Here is a 13,103-nt window from a genome sequence, read left to right on the forward strand (position 1 = left end):
TACTTAAGTAAAGATTTTAACTCCTTTTTAGGGACTGGTGACTGATTTACGAGCTACCTAATTGCAAAAGGTGACCAACGTCTCTGGCCGTATGCTGTCATATCTTGGTACAGCTGCTTATAAGAGGAAGATTTGAGGCTCTGTGAGATTTAGTTTTTCTCCAGTAAAGCTTAGCTCTCTTCTCTCTGACCAAGTAGTTATAGGTGATTTTTGTTCTAGGCTGAACTAGACTGTAGTCTTTTGCTACTCCAGTTGCATAAGGCTGTACAGGTTTTTGTTCAGTATATGTGGGTCTATGCGCACATATGTGCACCTCTAGACTTTTGTGTCCAGTCATTACAGATTTGCAGGTGGGATGGAGAAAAAAATCAGCGTCTAATAACAGCTTCTACAGATTTGCTTTATTTTGACTACTTTTACTTTTCTGTTCCTGACTATCCAGCTGAAGAAACTCAGGAGCCTTCCAGCAGAGTGAGTCTTTCCCCTTCAAATGCCAGCTGTGTGCCTGCAGGAATGAACAGCAGAGCCTTCAATCCCTTGCGGAAACGATCTAAAAGTGACCCTGTGCTTCTGCACTGCCAGCTGCCTCAAGGTGACTCCCTTTTCTCAGAAGTCAGTGACTGTGTAATGGCTCTTTAAAAGAACACTCTTCAGAAGTTTGGTACCTTGAACCTAGTACCTGCAGAAATCAGCTGCTGTCTCCCAACAGAGTACCTACATTACAGTAGTTTTTGCTTTGCCAGGCCTTCTCCACCTAACTCCTTAGTCTTGCTGCTCTTCATGTTTTCACATCTAGGAACAGGGTCTGTAGCCAGGCCTGGGTAGGAGGGAGGGGTGGTGGAAAATGTGGAGGGAGAGCACACAGGATTTCTCAATGCATTGACATCTAAGATCTTACAAGTGCAGTTGTCAATGTGAGACATTTAAAGCAAAATTGGCTTGGGGATTTGGTATTAGCCTATAAATTTGCTCCCCTTTTCTCAATTCTCATACCATCAAAAAAAAAAAACCAAACCCAAAAACTCAATACAACCCATAGTGGAGAGTTGATGAAACTGCTTTGGTGTTAGTGATCTAATTCTGTTGCTGTGGGAAAACTGCTACTGTGACTACAGAGTCCGTGGTACTGCTGGCTGTCTTGAAACACGCACCACTCAGGGGTCTTGAAGTTTTCACTAGAGGATACTGGAATTCCCACAGTAGCTGCTGATACATTCTAGCACTCAAAATGTAAGTGCCAATGGGGCATGTTAGTAATAGCCATTTACTCTGGATACTGGGAGCATGCCTATGTGGATTACACTTGCTGTTTTTGTGGAATGTTTTCATGGCCCTGCTGTATCATATGCTTTCTCTTCTCCTCTTATCAACTTCCACCACAGCAGCCCAGAGAATCTGCTGCTGAAGCAATAGTTACATGACACAGAGCCTATTCACAGCTGTGAAAGCAGAGTGTTTCTGCTGTAGAGAGGCTCCTTGTCAGAAGCATTTGGAAGCTGTAGGCTCAGTGTTAGTGAGGTTAGGTCTGTTCAGCAGTAGATCTGAGAGTTAGTCATGAGTGCTGCAGGAAGAGAACTTACTGCAACAATGGAAGTTGCTCTTCTTGCTGGGAAGTTTTGCATCTCCTCCTGGCAATTTTTGGTATGAAGCCAACATTAAAGTGCTTCTTGTACAATCTATAGGTGCAGTTTTGGTTTTTTTTTCATTTTAATGGGGTCAAAATCTGATAACTTGTTTACACCAAAGGCAGTCAATTTTTATTTGGATGAAAGGCAGTGAAATTGATTCTGTATTGCCTTTTGTTTAGTCCTTGCAAGGTAATTTTGAATATTTGGTATGGGTTTGTTTTCCTTTTTCCATTGAATTTGCACTTTGTAGTATTACTAGCTTCCAGCTTGACAGGTAGTTATTTTCAGTATTTTATAACTTGTCCTCTTGACTGCTAATAACTAAAAGTTACAAAGAGTTTACAAGAGATCATAAAAGCCCTCTACCTTTATGTTTACATAAACACTCAACACACATTTCAGGTCTCTTCAGATCAGAAACAAGAGAAAGGAACCAGTGTACACAAAATGACAAAGAGCTTTCCACAGGGAAAGTGTCCCTCCAGACTCTTTGACATGTGACATGCACTCAACCATAGCTATGTATGACTATTTTACAGGCATTTTGTGTAATTCCAATAGTGAGCCTTCCATACCATCCTGACCATACCAGACCGTAGTTTTACGTGGTTAAACTGCACTGCATCCTCATTGAATCAGGAGTGAAATCTCCAGAATACTGTGAACCTTGTGGATTGTTTGCTTTGTTTCATTTGTCTTCAGGGACAGTGCTCAGCTGTGAAACTGCAACACTCAATGACTTAAATCCACTGAATGCTGTCACCCTGCGTAAGAGTTCAAAAGCAAGAGCTTTGAGGGCAAGACCCCAATCTCTGGTAGACTATAAGTCTTACATGGACACTAAACGGCGTGTGGCGTGGATCCTTGAGCAGTCCTCCTGCAGCATGAGCCCAGACATACATGACCTGGTGGAAAATATCAAATCTGTTTTAAAATCAGATGAGAAACATATGGCAGAAGCTGTCACCAGTGCCACTTTCCTTGAGCAGGTAGATTTATTACTTGTATTTATCAGGTGATGTGGAAACCCACTGCCCCTGGTTTGGAAGTATAGGTTTACATTTGCCAGTCTGTGTGTCAGAGTTTTTCGACCAAATTGGCTTCCTTCAGTGCTTTAGTTTCATGTAGGGAGTGTGTGAGAAGCTGTGACGTTTCTTGCTTTATTAGCCAGAAGACAGAGTATATGTGTATTTAAAAACTGAGTCAGTCTTCTGTGGAGGAATCATGAACTGTAAATAACATGACAGCATTTTACACTGAGTTTGGCAGGGGAGAGGGAGAAGATGTTATAAGCATTTGCTATTACAAACCAGAAGGAATGGAGGCTGGCAAGGAAATTTTTATGTAAACCCACTAGAAGCAACTTTTTTTGTGATTGGCTCCCAGGATAAAAATAAGACCTAGTATTAAAGAAAAGCAGAAAATAGAAAATACGTGTTTACATCAATGGAATGAATATCCAGAAGTTTCAGACACTGCAGACTTCATCAGACAAATGTCTTGGTAACTTACAGACCATTTGTATAGATGAATTGATTCATGCATAGCACAAGTGATGTGCTATGACAACTGGTTTTGATTTGGGTTCTCATGCAAAACGCGTCAGTGTCATTAGGCGCTGTGAATAAAGTGGGATTTCCCACCATAGCCTTCAGGCAACAAAAGCCTTGACAAATTTGACAGAAACGGGAGGAAAAAAGATTCCTTATGAGAATTTAATTTATCACACAGGCCTGAACATTCTTACAGTTCAGTGGCTTCTGCAAGGAAGCAACATTTAGGTTTCTTCTAAACAATACCAGATATGCCATAGGCTGGACTGAGAGAATTCTTGTGCAGCTTTGAGGGGGAAAACCAAACCAACCAACCAAAAACCCCACAAACAACAACAAAACAAAAAATTACCCCATTCCTTTTCCCAACTAGGACTGCTTTTTCCATGCCTCCTTGGCAAATTCTAGGGTTTTCATAGCTTTTAAAATTATTCTTTAAACATAACAGACAGCACTACAACTAGCTTCTTCCTAGTTGGGTAAAAAACTATTTTAATGGAAGAGCCTGAAAACAAAACTGATTTAAACTATTTTTTTTTTCTTTTTAAAGGTGATGGCACCTGCCCAGCAAGCCATGTCACTGAGAGTCCATGTGTTACCTTTCAGACTGCATCCTGGATTGCTGTACCTGGAGAGCTGTGGTGATCTGAGTACTTTCACCACAGAGGGAGAACAGTTGGCAGAGAGAAGCCAAAGAGCAGAACATGAACGGCCTCACAGTCTTATTGGTGTTGTCAGGGAAACTGTACTTTGAGCTGGCTTTTTGGTTATTCCTCAGCAGAGGACCTCTGTCAGACATATACATACTGCAGAGGAAAATAATCTCTGGCAAGTGGGTGGATGGGTTTGTCAATAATCACTTTCTTTTTTAATACTGTCATGCATAGACTCCCAAAGGGGATGATCATTCTAAAAAACTATTTAGCAGATTGCAAGATTGACCTTTTAGGGCTCTCAGTTGCAACTCATCTGCTTGTGATACATGTTGTCCTGCATCTCCATGAAGTTTGGTAACGTGTACCTGTGGGGTATGATACATCATCACTGGGGAAGAAGCTGTGAAAAGAAGTATTGAAGAACTTCGCAAATTTTTGGTACTTTGATTTAAATTAAAATCTGTCGTAAAGTGCAGACCTTCAGATAAGTAATTTAGTAAAAAAATGGTGTACAGGATTCTAAAATTATTCTTTATAAAAGAAGGCTGTTGTGCAAACTGTACTAAAAATAAAAACTGTCTTGAAGAAGTGCTCTTTTGGCTCAGTGAATTTCTCACTTAATGGCAGAACATTATTTTTGTCTTAATGATAGAACAACATTCAAACCCAAAAGCACATGTGTTTTGCAACAGGAGGTGCTGGCTTGTTACCATCCCAGGAAGAAAGGCATGGTATAGTCCCATTCAAAATGCTGTTTATTAGAACAGGTGCTATGAAGAAAGAAGCTAGTATAGCTAATTCTATGTTCCTTCAGACGCTGGGAACCCCAGATTGTGCAGCATCAAGCAGGGCACAACAACTTATGCAGATCCCATCCATTTTACCCCATTTAGGTAATTTGAACTAATTAAAAATTTTCTTAGAAAACAACTCTATTCATCACTTCTACCGTCAAACAAAAGGGATGTTCACATGGGACCTTACTGCTGCAGTTCTAGACAAAGGCACGGACACACAGGTACTGCTGGGTGGTATTTGCCATTTTGAGTACCACTGGGGCTGCCTGCAGGCTCCTTTCTTATAATCAACCATCTAAATTTATCCTGTGGCTAAGGGACATCCCTGTAGGTACAGATGTAGAAGCAGCACAAAGCAGCACAGCATAGGCCTGCTCCTCCTCAGGTAACAGGGACATGGATCACATGGACTCTTCACATACCATGATTTTAGGTCAGGATTACTCTATATGCTTCTGTACTGAACATTTATTTAAATTACAGTCCCAGCCCTGTCACTGACACTGCCAGGCCCCACAGGTCACCAGCATCACTTCTTCAGCCTGCAAGGCACTACAGAGTGCTGGAACTGTGCGGGGGGGGCGGGGGCACGCGGTTTCTGCTTGTCCTCTGTGTGGATCCTAACTATTAAAACCCTGAAGGTGAGGGCAAGAAACATGTCCCCTGTGAATACAGCAAATCTGTGAAATTACCTGTGCTGCTAAAGTAAAGGCTTATGTTTATCCACTGAAATACAGAAAAGTTTGTAACACAGAAATTGGTACGTACAGCTAATGGTAAGAAGAAACAGGAGGATGGAGGGTGGCACACAGGGAAACACAGAAAACAAGCTCAGCCTGTCTGCTGCACCCTTTTCCAGGGACTTAATGATTTCTTCAGTCTATCATTTAAGCAAATAAGGTGAAATACTTCATTCTCTCATGTTGACGGTGTTTGTACTTCATGTTAAGAAGAGCCACTAAATGGCTTCTGAATCAGCTGTGGTGTATATTTAGTATGTCATTTCTGTAGTTTCAAAGTACTCATGACAACCTATGAGGCACAGAAAATCCTATGAAGCCTCACCAGAAGAAACACTCCCTTGATAACTTTTTTTTGGTTGACTTTGAAATACAACCATATTCTTCATAATCTCTCATACGAATCTTTTTAACGTTAGCACAGGCAGTTCCAGGATTAATTCTAAGGACAGATGTATTACAATTCTACTTTTTATTTATTCAAATGGTATTAGGTCTTTAATAATAAACCATGCTGATGACATTTGAAGGAAAACAGTGATTTCAGAAATTACTCTAAGTGAAGAATTTTCATCAAAGCCCCATTTATGAAAAAATCCTATTTAAAGTTATTCAGTCAATGAAATAGTACTTCTGTCACAATCATAGTGGCATTTCACATAGTAAAAACTGGGATACCACTTTGATTAGCTTTGTTTAGGAGCACTAGTGTCATGTATTGTCTGAAAAGAATGCTCTTTTAAAAATAAAGTCAACAGCATTGCTTCACACCTGCAGAAACACAGAATTACTCCAGACTAAGTTGCAAAAAAGAACTTCAGACACCTTCCAATTATGTATTCAGCATTGGCAAGTCAGCCTCTAGGTCAGTATGAGCAAATTCGCAGCCTTGTCTGAGGTATTTTTGTTTTGTAGTTTATTGTTGCAAATCTTACAGACATTAGCGCTCTGTTAAATAAAGGAATGTAGCACAGTAAATACATCACAACAAAATAACTGGCCAGAAACCCCCTACCCTGTCCCATCCAAAGCAAAAAGCCCACTCTTCTCCCCCCTGTCTCTCCCCCAGATCAAACCAGCACAGCTTCATTAGAGAGGTCAGAGACCTGTGGCAGAAAACATCAGAGTAATGAAATTCAAAATACAATACTATGCTTTTCCCAACGCTTTACAATAATTTCTATTCATCCTCTTTACAGAACAATAGTACAACTTCATAGTCTAGGTACGGCGCTAAATATGTACAAGAGATCTCAACCATGTTGCTGTCTTGAGAAATACATTTCTTTTAGAAAAGAAGGAAAGCTAGCAAACTTGGAAATCCAAACAGACTCAAACAAGATTCAAAACAAATGTGAAACTTCTCAAAAATAAAAAAATACAAGGGATGCTTCATCCTTAATGTAAACACTGAAGAGTTAATTAGACTGTATGAAGCAGCAAGGATGAAAGGAAAAGAATTCAGGTCTGTCACTGAAGAAGGAATGTAAACCTTTGAAGGAATGTTCCTTTGCATCTGTTAAAAATCCCCATATCTGATCTATCAAACTGCTGCAACAGTCTAGAGAACAGCCGGCTTTCCCTTTTGAGTTCCATTTTCCTGAAACTCTTTCTGTTTACAGAGTAAAATGGGATTGTTTACAAGACTGTTCTCAGAAGTGTGCACACACTATGGACCTCTCAGTTTAGAAATCTTATGCACATACTGTAATTGGAAAAATGAGATTTTTTTGCTAAACTCTGGTCCTGCAAGCATTCATTTGCCTAATGTTAAGCACCTGTTTAGGATGAACAGTAACTTCAGACTCCTGGCTGCAAGATTTCCAAAGAAACAGTCATTTCTTCTCTAAATATATTTGCCTTTTCAGATCTTCATCATTTCCCAGTGAAGTGAGTTAAAGACTTCACCACATGGGCTAGACAGAACCACAGAAAGAAGTGAAGTGGAGGGCATACACACAAACAGGAACCAGGCTAACTGTGTCTTCAAGAGTTCACTAAGTTTCCTCAGGCAATGTATGGAAAGGCTGCACTGTATATAATCTTCTAAATTGTACATGGTTATATACCATATTTACATTTATTACTATATATATGGAAAGTTCTAGAAAAAAAAGGTTCAAATTACCATAAACCAGGTGTCTACAGTTAAACAATATACTCACAAGCCATTAATTATCATCTTGCATCAGTCAGGCCACAGAGTTAAGTACTAACCTGGAATACTAACACCATTCTCTTGTGCAATCTGCTATTCTGGAGCCTTGGATTAAGTTATATAACAACAAGAAAAGCAGTAAAATCAAGTCATTGTACATTAATTTCAACACTAAAACATATCCCCTTACTACAACAGTTTATGTGCCACTTCATTGTGTCCCTTAAATATCTCCTTCCCACAGAAATACAGTTTATTCTCTCACTCTGATCAGGCTGTGGTTATACACAATTTTAGAAAGCCAAAAAATGGACCTCTGACAAGAGTGCTCAGTGGTTCTCAGCAGTGTTTGCAGCAAGTGCACATGCACACACCCACTTCCATGAATCCCCGTAGCAATGTCTAGGATCATCACTGGACAGCAAGCAACGCTTACATTGCACAGCTTACGTCACAACAAGTGAGGAACAAGTGACCATGAACAACACCGCATTTGCAAAGCAGAAGTGGTGTGTGGCTGTGTGTTGTCTGCTCTTGTTTTCATGTACTGAGCCTTTCCATCATAGTAAAACACAGCACAAACTGTTTCTTTAAAAGAAATCAACATGCTAGCCTGGACTAAACGCATGTTTCAACTTCATTATAAACACCAGTATACAGTCCTGAAAAAAAGCCACTACAGAGAATGTAGAATTCTCTCACTAGGAAGAAAAGCCACTGCTGCTTTTTTATTTTTAACCCTCTTAAAAAAACCAAAGAACCCAACCCAGCCCCCTTTTCCCCTTTTGTCTCTAGCATGCAACTTAGAGCTAATCAAATACAAGATTTCATACATCCCTACAGCTTATCATCTTCATACAAGTGCATATAGTACACACAAATCTCTTGTAAGTGCCATACATATGGGAAAAAAAATCACAAGCTAAATTATATAACAAAATAAATAAGTGTATTCTTGCCTCGTCCTTTCCACAGTTACCTATATCATGAACTAAAGAGGAAGTCAATAAAATTAGACAGGTCTTTGGACAAAAATATATGTTAAAACTGGCTCAGAGAACAAAATTACTTAGAACAGTCTGCAGATCTCTTATATTCAAACTTCATAAATAGGAAGCACAATTTAAAAAATGTCTATATACACTGGCACACATGGCTATGTGCACCAAAATCAGAATTAAGAGCCTAGAAAAAGTGTAGCTATTCAGCAAATCCCCTCACTATTTGTCTTGTGGATATTTAAAGATCCTCCCCCCCCACTTCTTTAACCTCTAAAATCAGGAAGGGACTATAAAAGACAAAGCAGAAGAAAACCAGGAGATAGAAACCTGGGGCCAGAGAGAGGGAGGCAGCTGTAAAAAAATGCCTTCAAAATTTCTTAGTATGTAGTATTTCTTAGTAATGCAAGTATAATGTTTCAGGAACTCATGGAGTATTTTTTGGGGTTCTACTATCATGAAGAACTGATGACAGAGGGGAATTAAAAGGTGTGAATTTGGACAATTCATTTTACAACAGCAGCATTTACTGAGTATCTAGAAGCAGGTGATTTTTCCTGAGGGCAAAACCAATCCTTTTGGTATTCTACTTTCCCCACAGACACAAACCTTTAGTACTGAGCTTAGTGCCTGTGGGAAAATAGGGCAAGAAAAGCAAAGTGACATGCAGGATATCCAAGAGAGCACTTTGTACCCTATACTTCTATCTGTTTGGTAAAGACATCTTTCATTCAGCAACATCTAATTTACTCAGTTTGTAAAATTATAGCCACAAAAATAAAATTGATTATATAGCATGAAATAGAGCCATCTGTGAATACTGCTGTAAACTACACTGCTGTTGTTTACCTTTTTTACATGTGGAGCTGTATGAAGTTTCACTTGTAAAAAGATGCAGCCAAAATAGTTCCATAGATATATTTTGCCCTTTACCAAAATGCAGGAAAATTGTGGGAAGGAGAGGAAAAAGGGATGGAGGAGAGAGCAACAGTGTATTTGTGTCTGTGAAGTGGGGAGAGAGAAAGAAATGTCTCTGCAGACACAGAAATGCAGCACTAGAGAGACAAGCACTAATGAGGAAAAACATCTTCCATGCACACTGTGGTGGTGAGGTGTCAGCTTCAGATGTAAACTGGTTGCTCTTGTGCAGTCAACAGTCTGTACATGGCAGCTGGCATAGTCTTCATGTGAATCTAGAGGAAATAAGCCAAGTTAATCATGTTCCTAAACATGCATACCTCATGTGAAGGACCCAGATAAGGGCATACAAGGCAAAAAAAAGGTGAAACTTGAGAGTTTTCATACCCTTGTTATAGTATTGTAGGTGATGATTTTATGAAATAATATGTTTAGTATTGATGAACCATCTAAAATTGGGAACACTTCATATTTTCCGGGTAGGGTTCTTCTAAAGCATAGAACTATGGGTCAAATAATGAAAGAAATAGTGTGCAGGCTTGCTCTCACTTCAGCTTTTTGGATTTAATTAGCAACAGAACAATAGATGTAGAACCACAGAATTACGGAACAGTTTGAAAGGGAAGGGACCTTTGAAGATCATCTACTCCAAACTGCCTTGTTGCAGCTATTGACATTTTTCACTAGACCAGGTTGTGTTCAGAGCCCCATCCAACCTGGCCTTGAACACTTCCAGGGATGAGGCATCCACAGGTACTCTGGTCAACCTGTGCCAGTGGCTCACCAACCTTATAGTGAAGGATTTCTTCCTATGCCTGATCTAAATCTACCTTCTTTCACTTTGAAACCATTTCCTATTGTTCTGCACTGGAGACCTTGGTAAAAGTCTCTCCAGTTTTCTTAGAAGCCCCCTTTAGACATTCAAAGGCTGCTGTCAGGTCTCCCTGGAGCCTTCTCTTCTCCAGGCTGAACAACCAAACCTCTCTCAGCCTTTTCTCACAGGAGAGGTGCTCCAGCCCTCTGACCCTTTTCATGGCCTCCATCTGTACCTGCTCAAGCAGGTTCATGCCTTATTGAGGACCCTAGAACTGTACACGCAGCACTCCAGGTGGGGCCTCACAAGAGCAGAATACAAAGGGAAAATCACCTCCCTTTCCCTGCTAGCCACACTGTTTTTGAAGCAGCCCAGGATACAGCTGGCTTTTTGGGCTGCAAGTGCCCATTCCTGGCTCATGTCCAACTTTCCTTCCACCAAGTTCCTCTCTGCAGGGCTGTTCTCAATCCCACTACTGATGTTGGAGATTGCCCAGACTCAGATGCAGGAACTTGCACTTGGTCTTGTTGATCTTCACAAGGGTTACATGGGCCACTTTTCTAGCCTGTTCAGATCCCTCTAATGGCATCCCTTTCCTTAAACATTGCTGATCTTGATGTCACCTTCAAACTTGCTGAGAGTGCAACTCAATCCCTGTCTATGTCACTGACAAAGACATGACAGAGTACTGGTCCCAGTACTGTCCCTTGAAGGACACTGCTCATTACCGGTTTTCACTGGTTGTTACTGGTAACAGCAATGAACTGTGCTATACTGCCTAGACACATTGCTGGTTCTTACCTCACCAACAGCATTTGAGAGGATGTGAACAATTTTCTCATGCGGTGTTGCTACAACACTCTGCCCATTGATTTCAATGATCCGATGGCCAACACGCACACCTCCTCGCTCTGCTATGCCTCCTCTCATAAGGCTACAGATCTGGAAGGGAAAGCACAAGTTTATCACAGGCTGGATAAGAAACAGAGACTTTTGATTACCCATTTTTGCCTGCAATCTATGAGTCAACATTTAAACACAGAGACTTGCAACAAATTCTAAGAGGCTGACTGAAAGCAAAATTTGTTAGTGACAAGTAACTAATGGATATTCTCTTCCAAGAGCAGAACAAACTTTCAGAAAAGGCTGTTTGTTTTTTTTACATTACATGTCTTATAGTTTGGAAATTTATGAGTGTATGAAGAACCTCAATTTAATGATGTTCATTAGGCAGATGCCTTACAACAAAAAGGATCAAGAACAGGCTTTTTCTTTTGAGATCATGCAATGGCTTTGTTAAAGACATGTATGATGCATGCTGAAAGCAGACTCTTCCACACATTTTTGGCTTTTTAAGCTGAAATAACTTTTTTGTTCCTCTGGATGACTCTAAAGTTGTGAAGTAAGTAGAGTCAAAGACAAAGAGTAACTCTTATTAACCCAGCTTTTGTATCTTAGACTTAACAAATGCAAAATCTTGCTTGCTGTAAGGGAGAAAATAGTAGCTTCCCTCTTCTCACACTGAAACTTAGCCACGAATGGAGAGGAAGTTTCATGTATGTTAAAGCTTGATCAGAAAGTGTGGAAGCTACTTACAATCCCATTCTGCACACTGAAGCCCAACTGATATCTGAGGTCTGGTCTTCTGATCAAGACTGTGGTTACTGGAGGACATCTAACTATGTTCAGTTTAACTCGGGCTTGGTTTTTCAAACCCTGAAAAAAACCCCCCAAATTGAGAGTTAAACATTTAACATAAGCCAGAAAAAAAAAAATGTGTTAAAACATTGACATGGGAACAACATTGAATAAATAGATCTTTGTAGGCATTGTACCAGAATGTGATCACTGAATGCCAGACACAAGTATGAGAATATTCAGTGAAATGAATGATAAAACATCAAATTTTTCTTGCCAAAAAGCTGGCATAGTTGTTTTAGGAAAACTAGATGCCTGTTGGCAGTTTCTTCATTTGATAACAGAAATCATGCATAAAAGGAATATTGAACAGGTCCGTGCAGCTCACCAAAAAAGTCAATGACTTTTAAATAAGTAGCTAAGATCATTACAAAAAAGTTGCTTCCCTAATGAAATATATTAAATTCTGTCAAGCAAACAGCAGGTCCTGCTTGTGTCATCCTTGTATAAGCAGTGCTCATAATTGCCATTATTCACAGAATCACAAGATGGGTCGGGTTGGAAAGAACCACTCTGGGTCATCTGGTCCAACCTCCCTGATCAAGCAGGATCATCCCAGAGCACATTGCACAGGATTGTGTCCAGATGGTTCCTGAATATTTCCCATGAGGGAGACTCTACACCATCTCTGGGCAATCTGTGCCAGTGCATGGTCCCTTTATGTTCTCATGGAACTTCCTCTGCATCAGTTTCTGCCCTTTGCCTCTTGTCCTATTGCTCAGCACCACCAAGAAGAGCCTGGTCCATCCTCTTGGCACCCTCCCTTCAGGTACCTGCAGACACTGATAAGGCCCCTCTCATCTGTCTCTTCCTGAGGCTGAATGGGCCCAACTCCCAGCCTTCTTTTCTCATAAGGAGATGCTCCAGTCCCTAAATCATCTTCATAGTGCTCCAAAGGACCCAGCTGCTCCAGGAGCTCCATGTCCCACTTGTACTGAGGAGCCCAGAGCTGGACACAGCACTCCAGATGTGCCTCACCAGGGCTGAGCAGAGGGGCAGGATCACCTCCCTTGACCTGCTGCCAATGCTCTTCCTGCTGCACCCCAGGATTCCATTGGCCTTCTTGGCCACAAGGGCTCACTGCTGGCTCATGGACAGCTTGTTGTCCACCAGAACCCCCAGGTCCTTCTCCACAGAGCTGCT

General features: G+C 40.7%; 2 protein-coding genes across 2 annotated transcripts in view; one reads left to right on the forward strand and one right to left on the reverse strand.

Moving 5' to 3' along the window:
- The window catches only part of FAM189A2 (family with sequence similarity 189 member A2), a 34,084-nt gene extending 29,655 nt beyond the window's left edge, over positions 1-4,429 (forward strand). Inside the window, exons 10-12 of the mRNA XM_017736444.1 lie at positions 443-592; positions 2,331-2,617; positions 3,732-4,429. Of these exons, the coding sequence (XP_017591933.1) occupies positions 443-592; positions 2,331-2,617; positions 3,732-3,935 (641 nt within the window). The 3' untranslated portion in view covers positions 3,936-4,429. The remainder of the gene's footprint in view (positions 1-442; positions 593-2,330; positions 2,618-3,731) is intronic.
- A 2,823-nt stretch (positions 4,430-7,252) lies between these two features.
- The window catches only part of APBA1 (amyloid beta precursor protein binding family A member 1), an 80,522-nt gene continuing 74,671 nt past the window's right edge, over positions 7,253-13,103 (reverse strand). Inside the window, exons 12-14 of the mRNA XM_008635372.2 lie at positions 11,859-11,978; positions 11,064-11,204; positions 7,253-9,723 (exon numbers count right to left, since the gene is read on the reverse strand). Of these exons, the coding sequence (XP_008633594.1) occupies positions 9,652-9,723; positions 11,064-11,204; positions 11,859-11,978 (333 nt within the window). The 3' untranslated portion in view covers positions 7,253-9,651. The remainder of the gene's footprint in view (positions 9,724-11,063; positions 11,205-11,858; positions 11,979-13,103) is intronic.

This window comes from Corvus brachyrhynchos, unplaced genomic scaffold (genome assembly GCF_000691975.1).
Source record: "Corvus brachyrhynchos isolate BGI_N302 unplaced genomic scaffold, ASM69197v1 scaffold716, whole genome shotgun sequence".
Lineage (NCBI taxonomy): Eukaryota > Metazoa > Chordata > Aves > Passeriformes > Corvidae > Corvus > Corvus brachyrhynchos.